At 39.1% G+C, this 27709-nt stretch overlaps 1 protein-coding gene and 1 long non-coding RNA gene across 6 annotated transcripts in view; both read right to left on the reverse strand.

The window, feature by feature from the left end:
* dachb (dachshund b) overlaps positions 1–27709 on the reverse strand; it is a 142417-nt gene that overhangs the window by 48941 nt on the left and 65767 nt on the right. For all 4 annotated transcript variants that reach the window (XM_047581478.1, XM_047581470.1, XM_047581462.1 and 1 more), the window contains exon 3: positions 12939–13046. In XM_047581478.1, coding sequence (XP_047437434.1) covers positions 12939–13046 — 108 coding nt within the window. The remainder of the gene's footprint in view (positions 1–12938; positions 13047–27709) is intronic.
* On the reverse strand, positions 13986–27623 carry LOC125005866. 2 transcript variants are annotated; one of them, XR_007112498.1, is made up of 6 exons: positions 19058–27623; positions 18404–18613; positions 18147–18256; positions 17686–17924; positions 16608–16776; positions 13986–16365 (listed from the first exon to the last, which is right to left on the reverse strand). It is a non-coding gene; the product is annotated as an uncharacterized LOC125005866 (long non-coding RNA). The 2 variants fall into 2 exon arrangements; XR_007112497.1 differs by having other exon boundaries at positions 17016–17924.

Raw genomic sequence — 27709 nt, forward strand, 5'->3', positions numbered from 1 at the left:
AGAGCGTAAATGTACACATTTTTTCTGAAGTTCTGAAGTCTAGCAGCTTCACGTTAGCGTCTGGGGTGCTATCTATTAGCCACGTTTCAGTAAAGCACAGTAGACTGCACTCCATGAAGGTCTTGATGTTCTACGTCAGAGCAGCCAGTTCGTCGATCTTATTCAGCAGTGAGATCACGTTTGCCATTATCATTGAAGGTACTAAAGGCTTGAATCTCCACTTCTTTGTTAGCCGCTTAGCTTTTAGCTTAGTGCCGACTCTGCAGCCTCTGTACAGCTTCCTTTTGTCATCAGGTAAACACAGGTCCACTCTGTAATGGGACTGTTTTCAGTGCATGTAAAAGTGGACTCGAATAAACGAGTCTCATCGTGGAGAAATCTATATCCATAGGATAAAGTAATCAGTTTCCCCAGAAACAAAACAAACCAAAAAAAAAAAAAAGACCTTACAGTGTTAAATTTTTCTGCCCTATAAGGACCAACACAGTCTAATACAAGTGCAAATGTTAGCTAAGTAGTTTCCTAGTAATGTTGCAGTGAGTCGGCCCTTATAAAGCATAAGATAAAGTTTTACTCAATATTTTTATAGTTCAACAGCACCCCATCAAGCTATGCTCCCAGGGTTAATGGATTCATATGAAATCAATATCCACCTCAGTACACCCATGTAATTAACCCCAGCATGTATTGATATGATTGTGTTGACATGAGTGATAAAAAGTAAAGACTCTGCCGGACAAATATGGCCTGATCCACTGTAGTCCATACTGGGTACTGGTAGGGCTACCACCACAACAATCAGTCTCATGGCTTGTTGCTGCAGAAACCCCGCACAGATGTGAAGCAAATGCTGGATATTATGGGGGACATCTAACTCCAAAATATGACAAAGTCACCACTCATATCATTTCTGGGATCATATTGCTACATAAAATGTGACTTCAGTTTTGGGACACCGAAGTGTAACTGAAAGGTCCAATATAAACCACATACATTGCAACATAACCGCATGGCTCAAGTTTAGGTTCTGAACTGAACTGCTTGCACTTCAAAAGGAAGACAAAAGACTTTATAAGAATGTGTGTATATATATATATATGTATATATATATATATTAAATTATTTACTCATTTTGGGGACAAATATCTTGTGCCAGTTCCATTTGTATTGGGCACTTTCAAAATTTGCCACCTTGAGCATGAGTCGCACTGCACCTGCAAAAAAATACAAATTATTGTAATGCAACGAAATTGCACAATTATCTGTATTATTTATAAACAAGTATTTCTGAGCAAATTAGGTGGTGTTTTTTCAGGGGGGCACATATAAGGACAAAACAGGGCAATATTTAAGTGTTCAAACTGTTTAGTTTATTTAAAACGAAAACAAAATACATAAAGTATCTGGGTTCTCATTGATAATTCAACAATAAAAAAGCTTCTTGTTATGGCTCTCACTTTTAACTTTTGTTCCTTTTATACTAAGAAATGCTAAGCTGGAAAGCCTACACTACCCATAATCCTCGACCACCCACGATTTGTCACGCCCCTAGACATTTGATACTATCGCAATAGGTACCCTTCCACCTCTGTATGAAACGCTCTTCAATCACATAGTGTTTTCCAGACTGATTCAGGGTCTGAAAGTGAACAGATTTAACGTACATAATGCTTTGTTAGGTTTATTATTTTCATTTCACACATAAAAAACATTTATAGATTCATTCACCACTCTTGTCAGTTTTTTACCAACCAATCAGACGCAACCAGTGTACCAAAGGTTAATGGGATAACGGAGACCTTCTTAGAAGAAGAAGAAATTGATTAATTGATTGATTGCTGTAACGCAGATATGTAAAAAATATATGACTACTTTGAGAAAGTGATATATGTTTAGAAAGACAGATTACAGTAACGACTACACTTGGCTACTGCAGTATTAGCTATTTAAATCCACCAATGATGGATTAAATCTATTACAAACATTAAAGCAGTTGTATGTTGCAAAATAGCCCAATTGCCCTGCCACTGATATTATCAATGTTGTTATGTCATGTGGATTGCTTTCGTTATGTGTTTGTTTGTGTCACAAACAAACGTTCTGTCAAAATGTCTTTCCTCTTTAGCTTGAAAAATTAGTGATTCAGAGGATCTTGAGTTGGAGGAAGAGCTTCAGGGTGCCAACGAACTTCTTCAGGATATGGAGGTAACATTATTATTTTTAAGTTGTATTATATATATGTGTGTGTGTGTGTGTGTGTGTGTGTGTGTACATACAATTTCTGTGAAATTAACTTAAGATGTTTCATAATCTTTGCTTTAATCATGGACTGTATTTTAAGTATTGCAGTTTTTTCTTGTTAATTGTGTAGAATGAGGTACAGGGTGAACCTCAGCCAAGACCAATGCGCTGAAAAAAATGCGACAGACTGGAGATGTTATTCCTCAAAGGCCGTCATCCAGTCTAAGTACTAGTGGCTTGGCACATGGTCAGTATTCATGCTCACAACTTTTATGCACCAAAGATTTCAGTAAGTAAATATTCAATCTCTTTTTTTCAGTGTCAACTGATCAGCATCAATGTCCAGGTGAAGGACCTAGTTGTGATGTTGCCAGTGTCAACCCAACAAAAGGTACTTTACCTACATTGATATGTTGATTTCATTTTTTAAGTCGACATTTATAGTTGTTATTATAGTTGAGTTAGGCAGATACCTACAGTATTTAGTTCACTTTCTGGCAGGGTTTCTTTTTTTCTTTATTTTTTCTGTTAGTGCCGAAAATCATAAGGAGCTCCTTCAGTTGTTGGAGGATGGGGAAGAGGATGCAGCAGTGACTTGTGAGACATCGTCTGAGTTGGCTACTACTGACTGGGAGATCAGAAACATGGTGTCCTCCTAAAAGTGGAAAGAGGCCAGGCCTTCTCTTACTGACAATATGTTGGCTACTCTGGATCCAAGTCTGTGATATTACAGTTCACAAACGCTTTGACCTGCACAACAGAGAGGCAGTAACAGCAGTAACTAATCTTTGGAATGAGCCACTTATGTACATGTCACTACATCAAACGCTTTTCCAAAACATACATTTGATTAATAACAATAAGTGAGTCTTGATTGTAGTCTTTCCAGTCATTACTGGACCAACTATAGGAAGTAGTTTGTCATAGCATTTACATCAGGTATGTATAAAAATGGCCGTAAGAAGAACCACAACATGGCATCCATCAGGGATGAAGCCATTATCATGGTTTCTACATATTTCTATATGACATTAAACTGTTAAACTGGAAATATTTGAAGGTTCTGTGGTTCACATGAAAAATCAAAGTGATCCTCATATATCTCTGTGTGCATAACGAAAATGCCAACCTCACTACAACAGTGTGAAATTCATTGAACAAATGGACTGCATTCATACTACTATAACATAAAATGTATACTGTAACTATATTTTATAACCAACTATAAATGCATGGGCAGCATGCACAGGCTGTTTTGAATATATTCAGAAATTGTCATTTTTGATGCTCTAGTTTCTAGTTATCTACCATTGTTTGTATGGCTGCATATTTTGGTTGTGCATCTGTTTGATCAAATAAAATAATTGTGAGCAAGTAAAGTGTGTGACCTTGATTGCCTTCATGCTGACCCTGAGCCAGTGGCTAAGAGCCATTTTTTCTTTCTGCTGTGATCTAAGTCAAGACAAAAATGCCACCCGATTTGACTGTTGTCATGCCATTGGAAGGGCGTAATCCTGATGCATTTACCCCTTATATTCTTGATCATCAAAGATAATCCTTTAAGACAGGGGGAGGGGTTAAAGAGTTTTTTAATGGTCATATTTTGTAAATGGCAAAATATGACCTGTGAAACATGAATTGGTTTATTTATTGGCAAATTAGCTGTGAAATGGTCCTAATTTATAAATATTACTGTGTATAAGACAAAAATGATTATCTTGAATAAATTTGATCACTAAATTTCCCCTACGATATGTTTGACTGATTTCATCCAGCTTGGCCTAGAAGGAGGTCTTTGGATGTACACCTGAGACAGCCATGGCTGAGAACTAGATGAAAATTAAACTTTGTCATAGAACAACAGTGATGACATTGTTTGAAAGGTCTTGACCTGGGGAGTAACATATGTCAGTATGAGAGTTGTGGGCGGGTCCTGCTCCTCAGGTGTGCCCTTTGAACCTTGTACCTGAGACACATTTGAAGGTTTACTGTTCAACAACAAAACATGCTACAGACACAGGGTCAACGGTTTTGGAAAATTATTGACCTATACTATAATACCTGAGGGCAAACTAACAGGTGGTGCTATTGACTAGAGTTGAAACCTTGAAAAAACCTGATTGACAATGACAAAGATGAAATCTGATCAAACAGTTGTGCTCCACAGGCCCTAAAGCCCATGCAAAGTTTGCTAAGACCACAGTCACAATTTTACATAATAGAGAGAATACATCAGAACTACAAAATATATGGCGTAGCAAGCTGTTGTGTACTGTGACTCGGAAAAAAATGTAATTCCTGAATTCTTCTTCAGGGTTAGGATGATGTTATTAGGGTTCAGAAAACATATATCCACTCATTTTCAAACAAAAAGGTATATTCCCAACCTATAAGTTGATATCTTGAGTAGAGATACGCTATTAATAGCATTATTAATGCTATTTTTGGCGCATTTTTACTGTTTTTACGTGGCAGCTTTATCCTGCTGAAAAAGGGTGTGTTCAATGACATACCGTGTTCAGCAACGTTTCAAAACGGAACTTACCACCTATTTGCTTTTCATACATACATATATATACATACATACATACATACATACATATATACATATATATATATATATATATATATATATATATATATATATATATATATATATATAGGTAATACCCATATATATAGGTACTGTATATATATGGGTATTTTCAGCTATCCAAAACATACGAATATAAGATTTCTCAGAATCGAAAGAGAAAAGATTCAAAGTGAGAGCCATAACATGAGGCTATTTTATTGTTGAATTATCAGTGATATTTTGATGTGTTTATGTTGAGAAATGTTGACGATATCAATCATTAAAATAAATCCTTAAAATAGCGATATAGAGGGTCTTCGGTTCTCGGGTCCTCGTGTCCTCAATAAGATTGTAGCTCGCAGTGTCACATTTCGCCGCGGCTGCAGCCTCTGCTCTAAACGTCTCTTACCGTTGCCAGCGGGTTTACATTGAAGTCATTAGAGAACCCAGCACGTCTCATACAGACTTCAGAGGGTACAATTTGCGTCAGTATCAGACGTCTAGGGTTCATGACAAATCGTCAGTATATTACGCCTTGGGAATAAAAACAGGCAACAATAACAGAGGCTTATGGGTAGCGTAGGCTTTTTTCGCTATCGAAAACATCCGAATAAAGGTTTATTTCTCAGAATCGAAGAAGGAAAAATTAAAAGTGATGGCCACAACATGACGCTACTTTATTGTTGAATTAGTAGTGATACTCGGATGTGTTTGTTGAGAAATGTTGACGATCTCATTAAAAGAAATGCTTAAAAGGCACAGTGTCCTTGATTCTCTAATCAGTTTGAAGCTTGCAGCGACATCGCAGCGAACAAGTTATTATTGTAGTGAATGGAGCGCTCCAGCCTCTGCTCTAAGCGCCTCTTACCGCTGCGAGCGGATTTAAATTGAAGTCGATTGAGAACCCAGAGCGTTTCATACAGACGTGGGAGGGTACATTTTGCGTCAGTATCAGACGTCTAGGGTTCGTGACAAATCGTCGGTATATTACGCCTTGGGAATGAAAACGGGTTGGTATAGACAGACTTCTTTTTCACAGCATGAGACTTAAATATACAGCCACACTATCTTTATCTAAATCACACTCATCATCTCACTCTTTCTTTATGTACAGTAAGGAGGAAAAAGAAAGAAAAAATAAAAAAGGACATGATGTCCTCCTTGCTCCGTTTCTTGATGATAGCCTACTAAAAAGAAAATGGAGAGGATTGTAGCATCTACTCTCAGAAGGCCATTGAAGTTTTTTATTAAACATGTAGGCTACTAGCTGTTGGTTATTTCACCCATTTCCCAAGCATGACATCATGTTTACTGACTTCAGTAGCTTCTTATTCACAAACATAACAAGACCAAGCCGTGATTAAGCACAATAAAAATGGATTTTATCATTGTAGTGAACAACAGTAAAACACGAATATGTGAAGTTATTTCGTCACTGACGTTATGAAATTGAATTGTTTTCCAACCTTGGCCTCTTTCCAGCAGTCCATGCAGGGCTGCTGGCTGTTTGCTTTCACATCCAAAGTTCCAAATTCGCACTGCCGGTCTTTCAGAAGTGGGTAACAGTCTGTGTAGAACGCCTCACGTTAGTTCCTATCTTTGCGCCACCGCATGTCGCCGTAAGAAATTAATTAATCTATTATCCATTCAGCACAGGGGCCACAACAGCAGCCAGGAACAATTTTACAGGGGCACTGGCCCCTTTTGGCCCCTCTGTAAAACCCCTAATGGCTGCAGAAGCGCAGTATCCAGGTTTAAGAATGGCCAGCTCAATCCCTGGACATGAGCCCCATTGAAAATCTGTGATGGATTATCAAAAGGTTTGTTTCAAACCACAAACCAGAGAATTTAGAAGAATTAAAATTAGTAATTCAAGAAGAATGGGACAAGATTACCCGTCAACAGTGTAAAAGGCTCATGGGGAACGAATCAGTAAGTGATCCGTTTGTGAACTGACTCGAGTCAGTGACGCAACGCGAATCAGTAGATCAGTAGCATTCACTGACCGGATCACTCTCCTCAATCAGTGACTATATTCCTCCATTTGCTTCAATATAGGCTTAAGACCCAACACTAGGAGATGCGTTTACAGCCTTTCAAATAAACAAAGTATAGCCTTTGTGACTGTCTATGAAATTGTCTCTGAAATTAATACAAAACATTATGAAAGTGGAAAATAAATATAAAGCAAATGATAAACAAACACTATTGTATATTTTAACATATTAACACATTTTAACAATCAAAAATAAAAATAGGTCTCGTTTAGTTTAGTGCAAAAAACAAATGTATCAATTACAAAAAAATTCTATAAAAGATTAAAGATATGGAAATTGCATTAAAAATTAAATTAAATAAAAATAACTTAAATAGGCTTAAATATGAAATGATGAATATGCACGAATGATTCTTTCTTTCAAACGATTCATTTGTGAACGACCCAACACTACGGCGGAGGGGCTACCTCCCTGCTGTTGTCTGGCGGTGCTCTAATTCCTCCTGGTGAATGTCCAGACCACTGCTCTGCATCCCGAACATCATCCTCAGCTTCACGCAGGAGACTACTCAGAGAGGCAGCCCACAGGAGCTCCGCCGTGCCCACTGACCCTGTGATGCACCGTCATGGAAGCCTCTCACCGCCCACAACGGAGGCCACGTCACTGCCACGCCTCCATTATGATATCCCTTCTGACTGCTGCCACACTGACTTTTGCTCAGATCCTGACGTTTTTTCCGAGACCCAGGCCTGTCTACAGCTTCTCATCCCCGCACTCCACTCCAACCATATGGTCCCACCACACCTCTGGACTACACTGTGAACTCTACATACACCCTCAGCATTTCGTCATCTGCTCTTTGCTCAGTTTAACACTCACTGTCTGGAAAAAAAAACAAACAAAAAAAAAAACTGAACACACCATAAACGTCAGAAACATAAAATCCAAAAATCCCTCAGCTCAACTCCACCAGGATTCTCTTACTCACTCACAAAGCCCATTTGATCAGGAATAATGCTGTCCTCAATGCTGACAAATAAGGCAGATACTCATCGATCATGCAATACCACCAGGGAGGTGTATGATTAGCCCCAAATTTATTCTGTGGCATGACAAAGACCCCAAACATACAGCCAAGGTCATAAAGAACTATCTTCAGGCTAAAGAAGAAGTCCTGGAAGTGATGGCAGAGCCCAGATCTCAACATCACCGAGTGTGCCTGGGATTACTTGAAGAGACAGAAGGAATTGCCAAGGGTGATCACACCAAATATTGTTTTGATTCAGATTTTTCTTCTGAAAATAAACTATTAACACTTTCATTTTTGAAAGCATTCTTACTTACATCAGCACATGCCTAAAACTTTTGTTTTATACATATATATATATATATATATAAGTATAAGTATATATATGTGTGTGTGTGTGTGTGTGTGTAGGTATATGGGTCCCTACTTAATCTCTCCATCAGTTTGAGGCTCCCTGGCCTAAAAGGCATTGAAGACCCCCGCTTTAAGCAGCTAATAGGAGTGTTAAATTGCCTCTTTTCATATATAATAAACAATATTGACTATCAAAAATGTCTCCACTGTTCATCTGTAGAATGCACTTTCTCCATTCACACTTTCATTCCTGTACTCTCTGTGTGAAACACTGCCTCCCTCGTCCTCCACATCTCTCTCTCTCTCTCTACTCCCCTGTTCCCTCTCTCATCCATCATCATCTCCCTCCATTAGTTTGAATTAGCGACCATTTCTCTCTATTATTGCCTACTGAATCTCCTGCGCTGTGGGTGTGTTTGTGTGCAAATGTGAATGTGTGGATGACAGCTGGGCCTCATCCCCTCTGCCATTTACACCGGAGAAGAAAAGAAGTATAAACAGATGGGCAGATGTTCTCTCTGTCTGCCTCTCTCTCTCTTTCTTTTGCTGTCCTCCCATTCTTTCCTCTGCCTTGTCCTCTCCTTCTCTTCCATGAATTTCCTTTTCTTTCTTTTGCTTCTGTTTTTGGGCATTTTCCTCTCAACTCCTGCTTTTGTCTATTCTGACAAACACTGTACCTTCTCTTTTTCACTCCATACTTTTTGACTTGTTGGGGAAGTGTGAGTGAATTAATGTTGGGGCTGATCCAGGTAAATGTTTGGATCAGGATCAGGCTTCGATCAAGGCCTATCTTTGTAGCTATCTATTTTAGCTCTGCCATGAACCTACATGTGGACATTTGGTGAGATGGAAGTAGGAGATTTGTATTCAGTTCTACAAACTTGATTCAACAGCTCCGATAAAATCACTAAACAGAATCCATTCACACCAAGACAAAGGTTGCACCAAACAACAACAAACACTGAACAATGTGTTTAAAAGAAGAGAAAGGTTTGGCCAATCTGAAGACAGTGTGTACGAGAAAAAATATTCCAGTCACTCAGTATTAAAAGATTGGGATTGGATCAGGGGACAAAAAAAAACTTCAATACCTCCCTAGTCTCGTCATTTTCTTTACTTTTGTCACTTGTCTTAATATGACCCACATGAGAATTTATTCTTCTCTGTTTGGTTTGAGTTGAAGACTGAAAAACCTTCATTATTTCACTAATGTCAGCGCTGATGGTTAATTTCAGTGTGACACAACCATAACCACATCATTAACCCTTATGACCTCCTTTTTTGTACATGTACTTATTTTTTCAACTTTTCTTTTTCATTTGGTGATCACTTTGGCTGTGTTGCAGCTTGTGGCTTGAATGTCTGCAGGAACTCTTTTCTTTGGCCGAATTTTTTAAATCAAGTGTCATTTACTCTCACATGTCATTTATACTCTCGTGATGCATTTTGACCCCTCTGGACACCTTCGTGGCAAAAATGTACACGTGCAAAAAACAGCCCTAAAATTGTCATACATCAATATTTTTTCAGCTTTTTTCCATAAATCACTTAAACAACTTTAGGCCTTCTCAAAACTGCCAAAATGTCAATATTTTTCAGGATTTTTAGTTTCTTTTTTTTTTATAGGGACCCAAGTGTGTGTGCGTGTGTGTGCAAGAGAGACAGTGTGTAGCATGAACAGATAATTTAATTGTTGATAAGGAACATCCTCATTTGAGTGATATTTTTCAAGAGCCTTGCATAACATATTTTTATTTCTACCACCTATTTCATGGTGAAATAGCTTTTAAATCAACATCCGATTCATCATTGTGAATATTTATTGTGCAAACTGCAACAACATTGAAAACAACAACAAAAGAGAACTGTCTGACTGTCTGAAATCAGAGTGGCCTCTGAAGACACCAGCTGCTCATCAACGGAGATGTTGAGGGACATTTCATTAGTGAGCAGAGAAAGACCTGGAGCAAAAAGAAGGAGCAAAAATGATGAAGCATTTCAGTGCAGAGGAGGTTTTAGAAATTGTCATGCAGCCTTTATCTGCACTCATCTGAATAAGAAACAAGTTTCAGGTGGAGTCTGACATGGAAAGATCACTCTAGTCCCTCACTTCTGAGAGTGTCTCTGACTCTTCCTCTGAACCATTAAGCTGATGCTGTAGATCCTGCCCATCCTAACAGTGAGTAGACAGGAAAGAATGGACAAGTCTGGACTCCATCTCATGTAGAGACACTGCGATAGATTCAGGCTCCACCGGCTTGATGCCATGGACCACAACATCTGCCTAAATGTAGAACAACATCTCGATGTGACATGGATGGATCAGATTTGTCTGTTCTTTACTGTCCACCCACTGTCCTGTTTAATCCAGAGGACAACATCTCTGGATGAGAGAGAGCTGGTATGTTCAGAGGCTCCTACAAATCGAGACAGTACGTCCCCAAGAAGCCAGTGGAATACAGGCTAAAAATCTATTTCTCTAAAATACACACATGCACATGTACAGTACATCCCCAGCAAGACAGCTGAGTTTGATTTGCTAATAATCAGTTTCTCTATAATACACACATGTACATCACATATCACATATGACTTTTGTTTCCAGGTCATATGTTCTGTTGTGTTCTCTTTTGTTATTGTTTTCAATGTTGTTGCAGTTTGCACAATAAATGTTCACATCGGATGTTGATTTAAAAGGTATTTCACCATAAAAGTTGGTAGAAATAAAAGAATTTCATGCAAGGCTCATGAAAAATATCCTTCAAAGGAGGATGTTCTTTATCAACAATGAAATGATCAGTTCATGCTACACACTGTGTCTCTTGCACACGTACATGCACGCACGCACACACACACGCACGCACGCACGCACACACACACACTTACACTTACACTTGGGGTCCCTGTTAGTTATGTGGCTCCATTAAAATAAATGGGAAATTTACAAGAATTTCATGCACCGACCTACAATGAGAAAATTATTAAATCTGGTATTTGAATATGACTGAATATGTTTTTTTTTTGTTTTGTTTTTTTAAACTTGGTATTTTCAGACTGGCATTTAAAGGGTAAAAATCCTGAAGATTATTGAAATTGAAATAGTTTTGAGCAGGCTTGAAGGGTTAAACCGGAAAAACAGAAAAACAACAACACAAATACAAAACACAGGCATGGTTTCCACTGACACAAATAAATCCATCCCTCTTTTTCTCCATCACTCCATCACTAAAACATCTTTTCTTGTCTTTTTTTACTCATCCTAAATATCAATTTGTCTCAATATGATTCTTTTTTACCTCACTGTCCTCCCTCGCTTCATTTTATTTTTCGTACACTTCTATTGTGCTCTATTGTCCACCGCAAGCCAGGCCGGTGTGAGTGTCTCTTAGAAAGAAAAATAAGGTCGGACAATGAAAAGAAGGCTTTCAGCAAACTCACGAAACAAAAACAGAAATCACTCTGAATGAAATAAAAGAAGACAGGATTAGGGAGACGAACAAGCAAGAGAGAAAAAAGAAATGACAGAGTGATGGAAAATAGAGTGAAGAGAATAGAGGAAGAGTAACTCTATAAGCCCATTAGCCAGGTCAGCTGAAGATAAGGAAGAGGAGAAAGAAAAATAGAAACTGGAGAAACTGGGTGGAAACAGAAGGAGAGATTGCATGTTCTTCTTTCTTTTCCTTTGCTTTTTGTTTTCTGTCCATTCAGTAATTCAGGAAATCAAATGCTGCAGAGATTGAGTGGACCGCAAAGTGTCTACGTCTCCTATAAAACTATATATATATATATAGTTTACTGGAAGTTGCTGGAGAAACCATAAATGGTCTCCTTGAGGGCTCGTTTCTGCCTATTGGTTCTTCTTCTATTGGCACATCTACTCATTTTCTCAAAGGACAGGGAGCAACTAGGGGTTTAGTATCTTGCTCAAGGTTTGTGGATAACGCTTTCTTCCTACAGAGCAACTGTCAGTCATTTATCTTAGAGTACATATGTGAAAAGAGAACATGAGAAAAAAATGAGTAGGACACTGATCAGCCAAAACATCATGACAGATTATCTGGTTATTATGACTGCTATTAGTGGCAGCAGACGACCATTTTGTCCTCAAAGAAATAGGAAAAAAACCATACTACTGGTTACCACATATTACCATATAACATCAAATACCTTGCAGGGTTTGATATTAACACCCACCAATCCACCAAATGCTGGCTGGTGAATTCAGCAGTGGCAGGTAACACAGCCACTCCCACTATCCATTTGTTCACACACATTCACACACGTGCCATGCACTCGGAGTAACTGTTCAGTGTCTTGCTCACTGTAGCACATCCAGGGACTGACCCTCTAGTTTATGTACAAGTTGTTCTTCCTACTGAGCCACAAGTGCCCTGAGAGTGTTGTCTTTCACAAGAGGTCAAAACCTTGCCTTTACTTCAAATGATTCAAGCTTTACATTGACTTTTTTTGTATACCCTTTTAGGCATTTTAGGCAAAAAAAAAAAAAGAAAAGAAAAGAAAAAAAATTCTTTGTGAACAAACAGTTCCAGGACGTAAGAAACACCATCTTACCATTGACATGGGGGTGTTCTTGGTTAAGGTGGTGCCAGTATATATCAAAGTAAAATCATCAGGTTTTCCAGAAGAACACACATTGTAATGAGATCATCAGTGTTATTCACCTCACAAGCTGGTGGTTTTAATGTTGTAGATGATAAATGAACATGTGTAGCCAATGTTTTACCCGTATTGGAGTACAAGTCATCGTCTGACTCATTTCCATTTTGCAGACTCATCATCATCTTCATCTTCTGAAGCTTCTGGAGCTCGGCCATGGCGGCTGCAGTCAGACCTGAGACACACACACAAGCCACTGTTAGCATCATGATGATGAACATTTAACAGCATCCTCTCATTAGTATTTATCAGCATTTATATCAATATCTTTTAAGTCAATTACAGCGCTCATTACCTCCTTCCTCGACAGGTTTTTCATGCCTGCTTCCTTACATGCTCTTATGCTATACACTTATGTTACACACACAACACACCGATGCTCACGGCCAGTTGTCGCTATCGGAATCCCCTTTTCAGTGCGTTTTACTAAAACATTTCAGGTTGTGAGTGTGGTCAGAGTTGACCGTGTGTCTGTCATTGTACATTGCATGTGAGCTTTCTGCATTGTGCTGAGTGTGTACAGTTTTCGTTCATGTATAAATATGTATTTCTGTGTTAGGAAATGCATGCTTATCTGTGCATGCTTGCGTTTGGGTGCTCATGAGCTTTGTGTGTGTGTGTAGGTCAGTTGGTTTTGCCCCGGTCACGGTTGACAGCCTCGTAGGAATGTCCATTACACACAGTACTGTTGTCTGCAAGCTATAAAGAAAACAAGACAGAGGGATGAGGAAAGAAAGGAAAAAAGGGAGAGGGAAGAAGAGAAGGCAGAGTCGTTTGAAACTTAATTTAAAGCAAGATAGCTGGCTGGCTGGCTGGTGAAGGAAACAAAATTCACGCAGGGTAAACTACACCAGAAACTGCGAAGGATTTCTCACTCTACAGTACAAATAAAAAATTATGATACACTTCTTTTTGAAGGTGCGTTTTATTCTCGTAACAAACTTCAGTCTAACTTCAAACTTCAACAACAGTCTAAATCACTGGTCAGCACCACGCAGCTCTGGAGTCACATGCAGCCCTTCAGCCTCCTTGTAATGGTTCCCTTTGGCTTTGACAAAAAAAAAAAAAAAAAAAAAAAAAACAGATGACAAAAAATAATAAATAATGATTATTTCTTAATTTAATTTTTATTTAGATTTTATATTTGTTTATTTTGTTGCAGTTATCTTGGAGTTCGAGATGATACTTTAACATCATATTTTAAAAAGCTTTTTATAATTTGTCAACTAAAATATGTGTTACATCCATGTCTATAGCCCTCGCCTTTACCTGCAGACTGCTTCTTGAGTGTGTGACCCCTGTGGTAAGTTAGTGTTTATGTTTACCTTTTTAAAGCTTCTAAGCTGCAGCTTAATGTTTTATTTACATTATTGTGGGCTAATTTTACACAAATATGGGAAGGACTGTGCAATATGTCCATCATGATCAATTGGAAGATCGCAATAGAGTGGGTAGATAGCATGCCATTCAAAAAAATGTTTTAAATATTAGTAAATAAGTACATTATATTTATATAGCACTTGTCACAGAGAAGACTCACAAAGTGCTTCACAGTATAAAACAGATAAATACATAAGGTAGAAAGTTTCACACAGCATACAATTAATATATAAGTATCAAATAAAAGGAGCAACACATTTCATGAAATGCAGCAAAACAATACAAAAACCATCAGGCTTGCTCAAATGCATGCCTACACAGATGTGTTTTTAAAAGTTTCAGCAGAAGTGGATGCTCAAAGTTGTAGGCATTCAGCAGATCATAGTAATTCACAGGGTGATAGCAAGAGAGGACATCAGCTAAATATGGAGCAGCCTGATCATTGAGGGCTGCAAGGGTGAGGATTTTGTATCGGATCCTGAAATTTACGGGGAACCAGTGCAGGGATGCTAAGACGGGACTGATGTGAGAGAATTTGTGGGATCTGGACATAAGTCGGGCGGCAGCGCTCTGGATTAACTGAAGGCGGCCTAATGAGGCTTTACTGAGGCAGGTGAAGAGGGAATTACACTAATCAACAGTTTTTATGTGCTCATGAAACACTGGTTACCAGAACTTCACTTTTAAAATTACAGTAAGACATTTTTTACAATTACGGTAGATTAGTGGTTACTGTTTTTACCATTGAAAACATCACATTTTGTCCTACATTAAAATTATATATAAAATACTGTTTGTGCCATAAAATATGAAAATATTTTACTGCAAAATTAACAGTAAAATTATAAAATACATATTCACCATGTTAACATGTCCCTAAATTACTGTATAAATACAGGTTTTGTCTGTATTTTTAAACTAAAAAACTGGCAGCTGCAGTTGCCAGAACTTTACCATAAAAATGATGGGTGTGTATGCGCGCGCGCGCGCACGCACGCACACGCACACACACACACATGCACACACGCACACACTTACAGTGAAAGAGCACCAATATTGCTGATTTTACGGTTAATTATTGTGTTTGAATCCATAATGTTCCGTAAAATTACACGCTTTTACCCCAGGGGGAAAGAAAAAAAAAAAAAAAAACTTCTTTTGCTTAAAAATTAACATTAAAACATAAGAAAATTTAAGTTTGAGAAAGTGCAAATTTACTTGGTAAAAATGTCAATTGATTAGAGCAGAAAAATAATGTATTACCAGTTTTGTCTAACATTGGGAACATGGAAAACTATAAAACATCCAAAAACCTAACTTTTTCCATTTCAAAAATTTGTGAGGCTGTACAAACTTCTCACAACACTGTGTACACTCTGAATACACAGAACTCGGAACACATGCAAATGCTACATTAAGCATTCATACCAGTGCAAAGTATGGAACTGATGTGACACATTTCTTCTCCAGTGCTCTCTTTCTGTGTGTGTGTGTGTGTGTGTGTGTGTGTGTGTGTGTCAGATGAATATTCCACAGGTCACATGAAATTGACATAAATACAGTCTTAAGAACTTTCTAACAGATGTGCTGGGCACCACTGTATCTTTTCTGAAATAAAGAGAAAGTTAAAATGCTACTGACTGTTCTTGCTGTTCAGATCTTCAGACTTGTAGCAGTAAAATCACCACAGGTTCCTTAAGCTGTGACAGTGGTGCAGCACAAAACCAGGACCCTGCTTTATGCTGTAGTGTTATCAGTATTATCTGCTATTTATAAAAAAAATAAATAAAAATAAAAAAGTCAAAACATCAACCAGTCTTCAACCTAAACAACCATTCACCTTATGTCCAAGGCTGGGCATGGATGAGGAAAAAAGGGCCACATCTTACACTGTGTATACTCAGAATACCAATAAAACACAGTTTTTAACATACTGCAACATTACAACAACATTACACCTCACATCACATGCCTCATGAAGTATGGTCTAAGTCCACTCATGGTCTGCAAGGTCTGCGATGAGTGTGAGGACTCTTGGGTTGACAGCAAAGACCTTCCTCTTCTTGCTGTGCTCAACTTTTGTTCCTCTCTCTGGATTTATTGAAAAGAAACACCTTGAAGAAAAGAAGAAAGGATAAATATTACAGCGTCTTATGTTATGTTTTTAAATATCTTAACAAAAAGATACCACAAGATCCAGCTTTGTGATGGACACAGAACTGGACTCAGTGGCAGAGCGGACAACTCTTTACACAGAGGAGTATGTGTATAACACTGCTCAGCGACAGCATAGAAACGATGACAAAACATTTGCAGTTTCTATTGGCATTGTTTCCATTATGTATCTAAGAATTACCTCTGGAGGAACTCCAGTGTTAATCTCCGTCCCACTGGGTAGTGTATGTTGAAACAATAGTAAGTGCCAAACATCAGGCAGATGGGACAGGAGAAGGCAGTGATGTGGTCGCTGACAATCTTCTGATCAATGCTCAACATGAAGCAGTCAGCAGTGAAGCAAGAGGACCCTGAGAATAAACAACATGAACAACTATACATTACAAAAGGCATCTCTGTCAACCATTCAACTACATTGCAAACTTGGTTCAGACATATCACACAATAAGGCAGGGTGTTGCTGGCACATCCTCCATCTCAACCTCTTCAGCAAGGCTCATCTTCTCAACATAGTGGAACATATTCTCTTCTTTCTCACCAAAATAAGCAAGTAGAAGAAATACCATCTCTGTACAACCACTGGACCGACCTTTTTCAGTTTGTAACTTGAGGAGAGACTCCAGCACTTGTTTTTGTTTCCGGACAGAAACAGTTTTGAAGTTTAAGAGGCGTTCCCCCTTTTTGTCCAGATTGGTAAAGAAGGCCTCAGTCAGATTGATGCCAGCAAGTTGCTGGAAGTGTCCTGCCATACCAGCTTCATGGAACAGAAAAGGCCATTCTTGGCATAGCTTCAGGACGCTTGTACCTTTGTTGATGTCTTTACACTGTGTGTAATAGGTGGACTGGACAAGTTCTTTCACATCTTCTGCAGCGTAATTTTTGTCTTTGAAAATCTTCTTCATAACTTCTTTTTTCTTAAGCTGACTAGTCTCAGGAAGGGGCAAAAACTTTGGCTCCCAGTTGAAACAGCCATACGTGTCTTGAACACTGGCTTTCTGTTCAGCAGGTATCCCATCAGTTTCGTTGTCTGATTCTGCCTTGCGTTTAATTATCTTTGGCGTGTCTGGTCGTCTGACATTTTCAATTCTTGCCTGGAGTTGCTTTACCAGGGAATGATATCCAAGTCCAATAACATCACCATCAATTACATCCTTAAGTCACTTTTGATATCTGCTCACCATCCTTTCTGCTATTTCAGTAGTGTTGCATTTGGTGGGACTCTTGCAAATCTTCATCATTTCAGAAACAATAATCCTCACCATTTCTCTTCGTAGTCGTGGACTTGGCCTTCTCTGTCTTTCCAAAGTCTGCATTAACTCTTCCGGGAGATTCAGCCAAGGTATCTGAAAACTGTCTACCAGGTTGGCAAAAATGGGGTGCAGCTTGGTGAAGGTGATGAGGTAGCAGTAGACGATGGTGGTGAAAGAGGCTGCAGATTGAGAGGACTGAACGGACTGTGGGGAAGAGGATGCCACGCCTGAAGTTGAAGCCAATGAGTCTGGAAAGGCATTAAGTATAAAATGTTTTGGTACTCTGTTTAAAAAATAAATAAATAAATAAATAAAAAGAAATGTAAGTTTATCAAAACATCATATTATACACAGTATGGTTAAATCTGAACCATATCAACTTAATCAAGTTCTTATTGTATGCAAGTACGTGTACTTTTTACTGTTACAATTCTTAATCTTTTAAATTGTGTTACTGATATCAAATTTACCTGTGTAATGTTAGGTAACTGTTGCGGTAGTGTTTCCTTTTCTAACAGACTGTTGTCTGCTTCCTGCCCAGGAACTACCAGGTGTAAATGAGAAGCTGTACATTGTTGTCCTTGTCAAATAAACAAACACGAAATATGATATGATGAAAACTGACCTTGTTGCATCACGCCTTTCATTTTCAGTTTGATTTGTAGTTTGATGTAAAGCACATATTTTTATACAAAAGTTACACAAGAGTTTATTGCAAAATACTTACTATTTTGGGCCCACGTAGAAACCAGCCTTCTGGCCTGTATGGGCTTCAGTACAGGCAATAAGTCTCCTTCAGTGATATACCGTAAATCATCTGTGGTTGTAGTGCCGAGTTTCTCCAAAGCATCCTCTACAGCAGCCACAACCTCAGGTGAAACACCTGGAAACGCTGCTCCTATGGCATCACGGATGTCCTTTTGTGCATCCATCATATCTGTTGAAATACAGAAAACTCACACAGGTTGATCTGAGCCATTAATATCAAGCATTTACACTGACAAAACACTGTGCTTTCATGGGACAAACTGGTATCCATCTTTTATGTAAGAGGGTTGTGGCCACATGTCAATCAGTTTACTAATGTTTCTAACCAGTACACACGTGCTTGCAACTAGCGGCAACACACTTTAACATACACCTCGGTTCGTTGCGATGCAGTTTGCAATGGAAAACAAAGCTTTAACAGATTTGACCGTTTCTGCACATGCATGAATACATCTTATGTAGACTACCTCGACGGTTAGCATACAGAAATAGCGACACGAAACAGATGTAGGCTACAGCTAGTGCTGGAAAGGCAAACTTTAAATCCTCTTTCAACTAACCGAGTGCAATTTAAACTATTAGCTTCCTGAAATGTTCTTCAATAATTCCATACCTGAGAAAGAGAGCAGCTCTGATGGAGAAGGTTGGTTGAGAAGTCTGTCTCTGCACAAACTGAGCGGTCAGTGGACAGCTGAAAAAAAAAACATCAATCGAGGTGCAGCGTGTTGATTGGCCCGTTCAAATCCACCGCCTCCAAAATCCCGCCAGAGTTCCACTGCGCATGTACGAGCAGACCAGGTGCAGGGGGGCCCTTGATGGGCCATTAATTAAGACTGGCTGCTGCTGCCAGGGGCATGTGTGGGGCACAACAGTATGCGCTTCTCGACTGTCAGGTCTACTTACTACTTAACTTGAATGTGACTGACGTGACTTTTATTAAACCAAATAAATTATATTACAGTAGGCTACAAACATCTCTAAAACGTTTTTCAGTTGCTGAGTGCAGATTACTCTTTTATTTTATTTGTTACTTAGTGAAAAAAATTCCAGTGTTGGCAACAAGCCAATTTACAGTATATATTTTTTGCCATAATCATGTGTACATTTTACAGTTAAAGACTTTATTTTTTTAAGAGAAAGTATGCAAGGATTCCAAATATCAACTACTATCAACTATTTGCAGCGTATTTCTGTTATCACAATGAGAGTATGTACATTTACAAGAATCTTTACAAGAATTAAACCCGAAAATTACAGTACTGACTATTCAAATCCCTGCAGCATATTTCTGCAATTGCTATAACAGTATGCATATTTAACATTTACTAACTGCATTATTTAGGAGAATTAAATACAAAAATTACAGTACACACTGCTAGAAAAATTACAGTGTATTTTTCTAATTTCCCCAACTGTATGCACATTAACAGTTACAAATTGTATTCTTTAGGAAAAATAAGTGCCAAAATTACAGTATGTGCTTCTAGAACAATTACAGTATATTACTGTTAAAAGTAGTACAAGATTTTTTCTTACAGCAGGACAATGTATATATTCTGGAGAAAACCAGTAAATTACACTTTTTCCTAATTAACTTATTTATGGTAATTACTTGTTAAAGAAACTGTTGAAACCTGATTTACAATTTACGGTTTTTAACTGTTGGTTAAATGGTTTACTCTCTTTAAGTGTAAAATTTACGGATATTTTTTACAGTGAAGAGCATGGTCCGGTCAAAAGTAACCCCAAGGTTTCTTGAGCTGCTGTGCACATTAGCAGAAAAAGCAACTAAACAGGTGACAGAGGCCCAGCTTTCAGTACCAACAATTAAAACTTTCGTCACAATTGTCACATCTCTGCTGATCTGCGATTTTTCTATTTACGCTGCCTCCACCCCAATCTACCTGCCAGCCACATCCTCATCAGCCAACTCAGTCCACCTGTTCTCACGGATGTTCCCCATCTGTAATGAGCCTCGCATTTAAGCTCCAGCCCCTCAGCCACACTTTGCCACACTGTTCTTCACCTCCCACACAATAACTCTATGCCAGTTTGATCACCTGTTGCCAACTGCCAGCTCCGCTCTGGTTTTCCACTCTGCCTTAGTTACGCCCAGTTTTGGACCTCCCGCCTGCCTGACCATGCTTCCTACCTGCCTCCCATTGGTAACATTGAACTCTGCACTCTGGACTCTGTTAATGTTACCTCAAGAACCTCTCAACTCAACTCAACTTTATTTATATAGCGCTTTAAACAATGGCAACAGCCAAGACAAAGTGCTGTACATGGATAAAATAAGAGCAAAAAAACAATAAAAATCATTAAAACAATAAAAACTATAATACAAACAATAGAAAATAATAATAAGACTCATGCTGGTTTGAATGCCATGGAATAAAAATGGGTTTTAAGACGAGTTATAAAAATGCACAGTGAGGGGGCTTGTCTGATGCACAGTGGTAGATTGTTCCACAGTTTAGGAGCAGCAACAGAAAAAGCTCTGTCCCATCTGAGTTTCTGCATGGACCTCGGCACCTCCAGGAGCAGCTGATCATGTGACCTGAGATACCAAGCAGAAGTTTAGGGATGAAGAAGCTCAGGGAGGTAAGGCAGGGCGAGACCATTTAAAGATTTAAAAGCAAAAAGAATCTTAAAATGGACCCTAAAGTGCACAGGCAGGCAGTGGAGAGAGGCCAGAACGGGGTTTGTGTGCTCTTACATGTTCTGGTTAAGAGAAGAGCTGCCGCATTCTGGACCAACTGGAGGCATGCGAGGGAGGACTGACTGACCCCAAAATAAAGCGTGTTACAGTGATCCAGTTGAGATGTAATGATGGATGGATTATTGTCTCAAAGTGCCAATGTGCAAGAAAAGGCTTCACCTTTGACAGCTGCCTTATGTGACAAAAGATGGACTTTACTACTGCACCAATTAAGCGATCCAATTTAAAATCACTGTCCATCTTAAAACCCAAATTTGAGACTACTGGCTTCACATAGAATGCCAAGGGGCCCAAGTCAATAGAAGGAGCACCATCACCTCTGTTTTCTTCAGAGACTGTTAAACTCCTGCACCTGCTAAATAATTATGTAATCCTCTGCTCAACCCTATTCCTGCTGAAGACTCAAAAAAGTTTATTACCAATTATTCCACGCTGTTTTGTGCTGCATTTGGGTTCTACAATACACTTGTTTCAGCAATAAGATTTGCAAAATGAAGAATGACAGAGTATTGTAAGTTAAAGACTGAAACTTGAGAATCAACATCAACACTAGTGCTGTGTCACGCTGTCAAAAGCAGTTGAAAATTTCTCAGCAGAGAGGTTGTTTAACATGCAGGACAATTTCATATGATTATTGGATGCACAATCAGAAGTAACAGGCAGATTAAAAGGGATACAGCTGTGATCAGTGGCTGGAGATCAATGTCCAGGAGCCTCATTTCATCCAACACTGCCAGGCTGATTTTGCTTAGTGTCGGCTGTGAAATGCCACATTTACTCCAAACTCACACTAAAATTTTCCGGTGGTCAAACATCCCAGGGTGCACAGGAGTGCACTGGGTTGGCTTTGATATGGCATAAATCCATCAGTATGTTTATGGGGATGCGGTATTAGACAGATCAGATTAATTAACGCTATTTGAAAACGCACGGTTCTCAAAATCCTCCAGATAATCAATAGCATTGTACTTCAACTTTTCTTTTCAGATTGTCTTTTATAGCTTGTCATGCCAATTATTCAAAGTGTCTACTAAACTACCGATTTAATATTATTATAAGAGACTGGCAATATGTGTTAACGTGTGAAGTTTAAGGTTGCTTAACACTGCGACTCTCTTAATGGGTACTAGTGTAGTTCTACTGTTCTACCACTAGATTTTGTGTGTACGCATGATCAGAGTTGTGCATAAATTTGCACACTTTTCTAAGCAGTACAAATTGATAAATGCCATATTTTGCGTTGGAATGTGCTTATGCTCTCTTTACGCACAGATCTGTGCATAAGCACGGTTGATAAATGAGGCCCCAGATTCAGAGTATAAACTAAGTCCAAGGTGTATATATACATTTAGTTATAGAAAAAGGAAAGAGGTAAGGGAAGGCAGGATGAAACGGAAAACAGAGTCTGCATTTATACATTGATTACAGGAACATCTTGATGCACAGTTCTACATGTACAGTATACACACACACAAAGTTGCATATACAGGAAATACACATGGGTGGATGCACACATTACAGTATGTGCTTGATCATCATGTACACACATTTGTACACACACACTTGGACACAGATTCAAGAATGCCCGCTTTGCCTCAATGCAACCAGAAGTCAATCAATAGCGAGGACAGAGCCACAATACTGTTCACCATCATGACTATCAAACACACACACTGTCCTCTCTCACAGATCAATGGATGTCCGCTTTGTCCACGGTTACTGAGTATTGACCCACGTCGCTAATGGCAACCACAGAACCTTGGGAATTAGTGTGTGATTGATTGACAGACTAGTTCAAAGACACACACAAATCATAAAGAGACAGTATGTGTTTGAGGGAATATATATTTTCCCGATTGCTTGTGAGTGTGTGTCTTTCCCTAGTGGGTTGTCTGTAGGTTGTTTACCCATCTCTTATTTGCTCTCCATGCATTGTAATGTTTTCTGAAGGACATGTCTGGATTAAAAAAAAGAAAAGGAAAATAGAAGACATAATAAAGGAGTGTCGTGACAGCTGAGGAAACAGTAGATTACAAAAGCAAAACTGTGAAGTATCAGTGGGACATGATACATTAGGCCATGACTGATTCAAGCTCAAGCTCAGGGAGTGCTCTAGTTAAGATTTTTTTACATTAATGATTAATAATCAATAGTAGCCATAGTAGAATCTTAGATGTTGTAGCCTCAACATTTGAGGGTGATGCTGCTAGCATACACAAAATCAAATGTGGAAATTATTTGTGTTTCCATCCATTTCCGATTTGCTTTTTGTGGAACACATAAAGGAGTGTCAAGACAACTGAGGACATAACAGATTACAATGGTAAAACTGAATTCTCTGCGCACCCTGATAACCAAAGCAAAAAACATTCGAACTTTCCTGTGACTCAGCAATACCAATACTATTTTTTTATACTGTTTAAGACAATATTAACCATGGATGCAATGTCAAGTTTAGTGTCAAGTTCAGATTGAATTATCCCAATTGGCCATGTGACAAGAACAGATAATTGTGCACCCAGTACCTGGCTGGGAGGGTGCAAGTTCTGCTTCAGCAAAACACAAGCCAGAATTAAATTAAAGACATATTTTCATGTGTCTGTTTTTTTGCTGGTAGGGCAAATACAGCTTAGGCTTGCACACAGGCTAATATTTTATTGGGGAAACATTCTATTGATGATTAATCAAGATTTGAGAAGAAAACATCATCCAAATTAGGAGTTTTTCAAGAGTGTAACATATTTTGAGAAAAGAAATGTTCCCAGCCCCTTGACTATAGGGGCACTACTGCAAAGATTGCCCAGCCCTGGAAGAAAGGCAGGCCCCACACCTCAGTGTAGAGCATCTAACCACCCAGGCTAAAGGAACCTAAGGGACGGCACCCCCACAGGCAGACAGGAACAGCCATAAGCGTGGCAAGCCTACTAAACTAAAAGACTAAAACAGTAAGATGTGTTAAGAAATTAAAATAAGTAGATAAAAAATAAATAAAACTAAAATAAGTTAAAACATCCTTTAACCAGTAAGAATAGGTTATAAAAGTAAATAAATGAACCATGATAAAATGTTAAATGAAAATGTCATCAAATGTCTCCACCGCCGCCTTAAAGGAGGCGGGGAAGACACCCGTCTGAAGGGAGCAGATCACCATGTATAGCAGCTGTTCCTCAAAGAATCCATAAAATGTTTTAAAATAAAAAAATAAATAAATAAAATAAAATGGTGTGAGAATTGGGTCTAAAAGCTTGGTTGTGGGCTTTACTTGGGAGAAAACTCAACCAAGCGTCCTCGCATCAACCAGGGCTAAACTCTCCAGTGTTTCCTTGGGTAAAATCAATGATCCAGGTCCGTCGACAGTTGAAATCCGTTGAGATAAAAGATTTGACCTGATGTCATTGATTTTGCTTCTTAAGTGGTCTGCGAAGTCCTCACAAAGGGTCTCATTAGGTATTTTGGAGGATCTATTAAAATTTGTGTTTATTATAGGGACGATTGTGGAGAAGAGGAATTTGTTTTTATATTCTGTAATTTCTTTAAGGAAGTGGGAAATTCTTGCTTCTTTGACTGTGTTATTGTAAGTTTTGAGGTGTTCCCATAGTATTTCATAATGAACAGTTAGCTTTGTTTTCCTCTATCTCCTCTCAGCACTTCTGCAGTTTCTTTTTAAATGTTTAATTTCTCCATTTCCCAACACTGGTGTGGGTCTTGTTTTTATTGTTTTGGTTAACTGTGTCCAGCACCGACTTCAGTTTGCAGTTAAAATCGTCAACAATAAAATCACAGGGCGCTGGTAAGATCTCTGCAGGAGTGCTCCATAAAACCTGGATAAAATCTGCAGTCACTTCAGGACTATACAGCGTTTCCTCACCAGGGCCACCTACTGGTTAAAATTAGTGATATTAAAAAACACGAGTGGTCAGACACAGACTGATCTGAAATGATTTCTAGATCTGCCATGGGTCAGCTGCATAACATGTTGCGTAAAATCAAGGCAATGTAAAATGTTTAAAAGTCCTCTGGACATAGAGTCCAAGTAGACATCAACGTGTAAATGAAAATCGCCAGTTATTAAAATTCTGTTATATGATGCATGGATGCATGCTGATAAAAGAGGGGCAATAATGGGGGTTCTGTAGACTGAGACGGAGACGATAGGTGTGCTGCCAAAAACAAAGGCATGGTACTCAAATGAGGTGTAGTTGTTTAAAAGAACTTCCCGTCCCTCCTCCTTTCACCCCTGGTGGAAAATAAAAAATTAAAATTTGGTGGGGAAGCCTCAGTGAGAACAACAGGTGCATCAGTGCCAACCATGACTCTGTGAGAAGAATGCAGTTCAAGTTATTGTCTAAAATTACATCATACATAATAAACGATTTGTTCACTGGCGTACATTCGCACAGCCATTTTAAAGTTTGCACTCATCATGTCACTTTAGCGGAATGTTAAAAACACTATTTGGTCCTAAAACAGTCCTGGGTCTCATTCATCTATGTGTAATGATTGTTTGGATTGTGTGGATATTGTCCGGTGCTTCTGCGGCCACTGGTGAGGGGGTTGCGTATAGTGTGTGTGGATGAAGTAGGGAAGAGCGGAGGTGAATGATGGACAGAGGGTCCGGGTCTGTATGTGCAGTTGAGTCAGGAGGTGGAGTGGACAGTCAGGTCGATGTTGATGGATAAAAGCTGTGAACCCTCCTGGTTTGGGTGGAGGCTGTCCCGTTAAAAAAGGATGGGCCTGTTTAAAATTGTCTACAAGTGGGATACCTTTAATCAGGAAGTAGCCCTTTAGTCACGTGTGCAGCTGGCATATGCAGCTACACATGTGAAAAATACTGTAATGAAGTGGGGGCAGCAGTCCAGAGATGGTCAGCAGCTTCCCCATATCCAGCAGGTGATTAATTAGGAAATTAAGTCCTGTTTGACGACCTCCAACTGCTGGTTCCTGGTTCCTGGTTCCTGGTTCCTGGTTCCTACAACTAGCGAGGACCCCTGTATCCTGGCTGCCCAAAGTTACCATGGTCCCTGGCCGAGGTGGAGCAGACGTATTCAGTGGGGATAATCCTCTACTGGCTCCCGGCAAGTGTGGCCAGAGACCCTGTGCAGGTTGCTCAAGGACAGCTTCCTTGAGCAACCTGCACAGGGTGGAGGCGACTGACCACCAGATGGATGGTCGATACAGAGCGATAGTCCAGTGGAGATGTCCATCCTGGTGCCGCCAGGAACCAGAGGTGGAAAATCAGCAGCATCTCATCAACTGTTACTATGTAAACAAGGTCCATCAAACTGTTGACCTCCAACAAGCAAAATGGTAGATCGATAGATAGATAACACTGAACTAGCAAGATTATATGAGCAAGACACTCATATGTTGACATGACGTTCCACTCGATCGATATATGGGTGCCATGACGGACATTTCATGCAGGACTATGGTTTCAGTTGAGTTGCAGACAGAGTCTGACTCTGATGGACCTGAAATTACAGATAGTGCAGGCACTGATTTAAGCGATAGTTGTAGCACCACCAAATGCTAGCTGGATGGCATGACTGTGTAATCAATTTGGGTTTGCATCCTAGGGGAAACAGGTTAAAGTATATACAGCTAGCTAGCCTTTCACAGGTCTGGTTATACATTATCTGCTGCTGCCATAATACATTATGCTATGGCAGCAGTGACTAGCTAATGCATAGCTATGATGCTAACATTATAGGTATGTCTTACCTTTGCCATTACAATAAGGTGTCCTGATTTCTGAACATTTACAGCTTGGTTATCATGATGAACTGAAAGAACAAAGGAAATTATGGTAAACTGCTATGCTATGCTTTAAACTGCTATGTCTGTAGTAGCGTTTCCGTTGTTGTTGACTGCGGTAAGACTGTGTGATATATTAACGAACGAACAAGTCTGAGTTTGTTAGCGTTAAATAAGCATTGCTTGTACCGTAACATTGTGTCGTTTCATTGTTGTCCCGTGGATCCTTGAAAAGTCTTAAAAGTCATTGAATTCATTAATCTATAAATAAGGCCTTAATTGGCATTAAAATGTCTTAAATTTTTCAACAAATGCTAAGTAGGATGTTATGATTTTAATTAGTCTCAAACTTAAAAATAATAGGTAACATTTATTCCTTAAAAAAAAAATGCGAATAGCAGTAAAATCATGCAATCACTGGAGCGGAACCAACAACACAGTGATGTGTTTGTGGCGTGACTCCGCAGATGCACATCGCTAATGTAGCAGTCGGACCACATGTGCGCATGGGAAAGTGTAAATTTAATGACATTAGCTGCCAGAATAAAGGGGGACTATCGGGGCTAACTTGCTGTGGTGGTGACTGTACGGTGGAGAGTGGAGAGAGGAGCTAATCATGGGGCAGTGTTAGCATGCTGAGGCCATGTTAAACATGCTGCTGTTATTTGGCAGATGGACTCTTTCAGTGTGTCTGTATATTATGTGTTAACTGACTGGTGTTTAGCTGTAGTTGTCATTTATATTTTAGTTTAGTTTTCTGTTTGCCATGTGTGCTACCGTGGAACAAAA

Source organism: Mugil cephalus, chromosome 1 (assembly GCF_022458985.1).
Source record: "Mugil cephalus isolate CIBA_MC_2020 chromosome 1, CIBA_Mcephalus_1.1, whole genome shotgun sequence".
Classification (NCBI taxonomy): domain Eukaryota; kingdom Metazoa; phylum Chordata; class Actinopteri; order Mugiliformes; family Mugilidae; genus Mugil; species Mugil cephalus.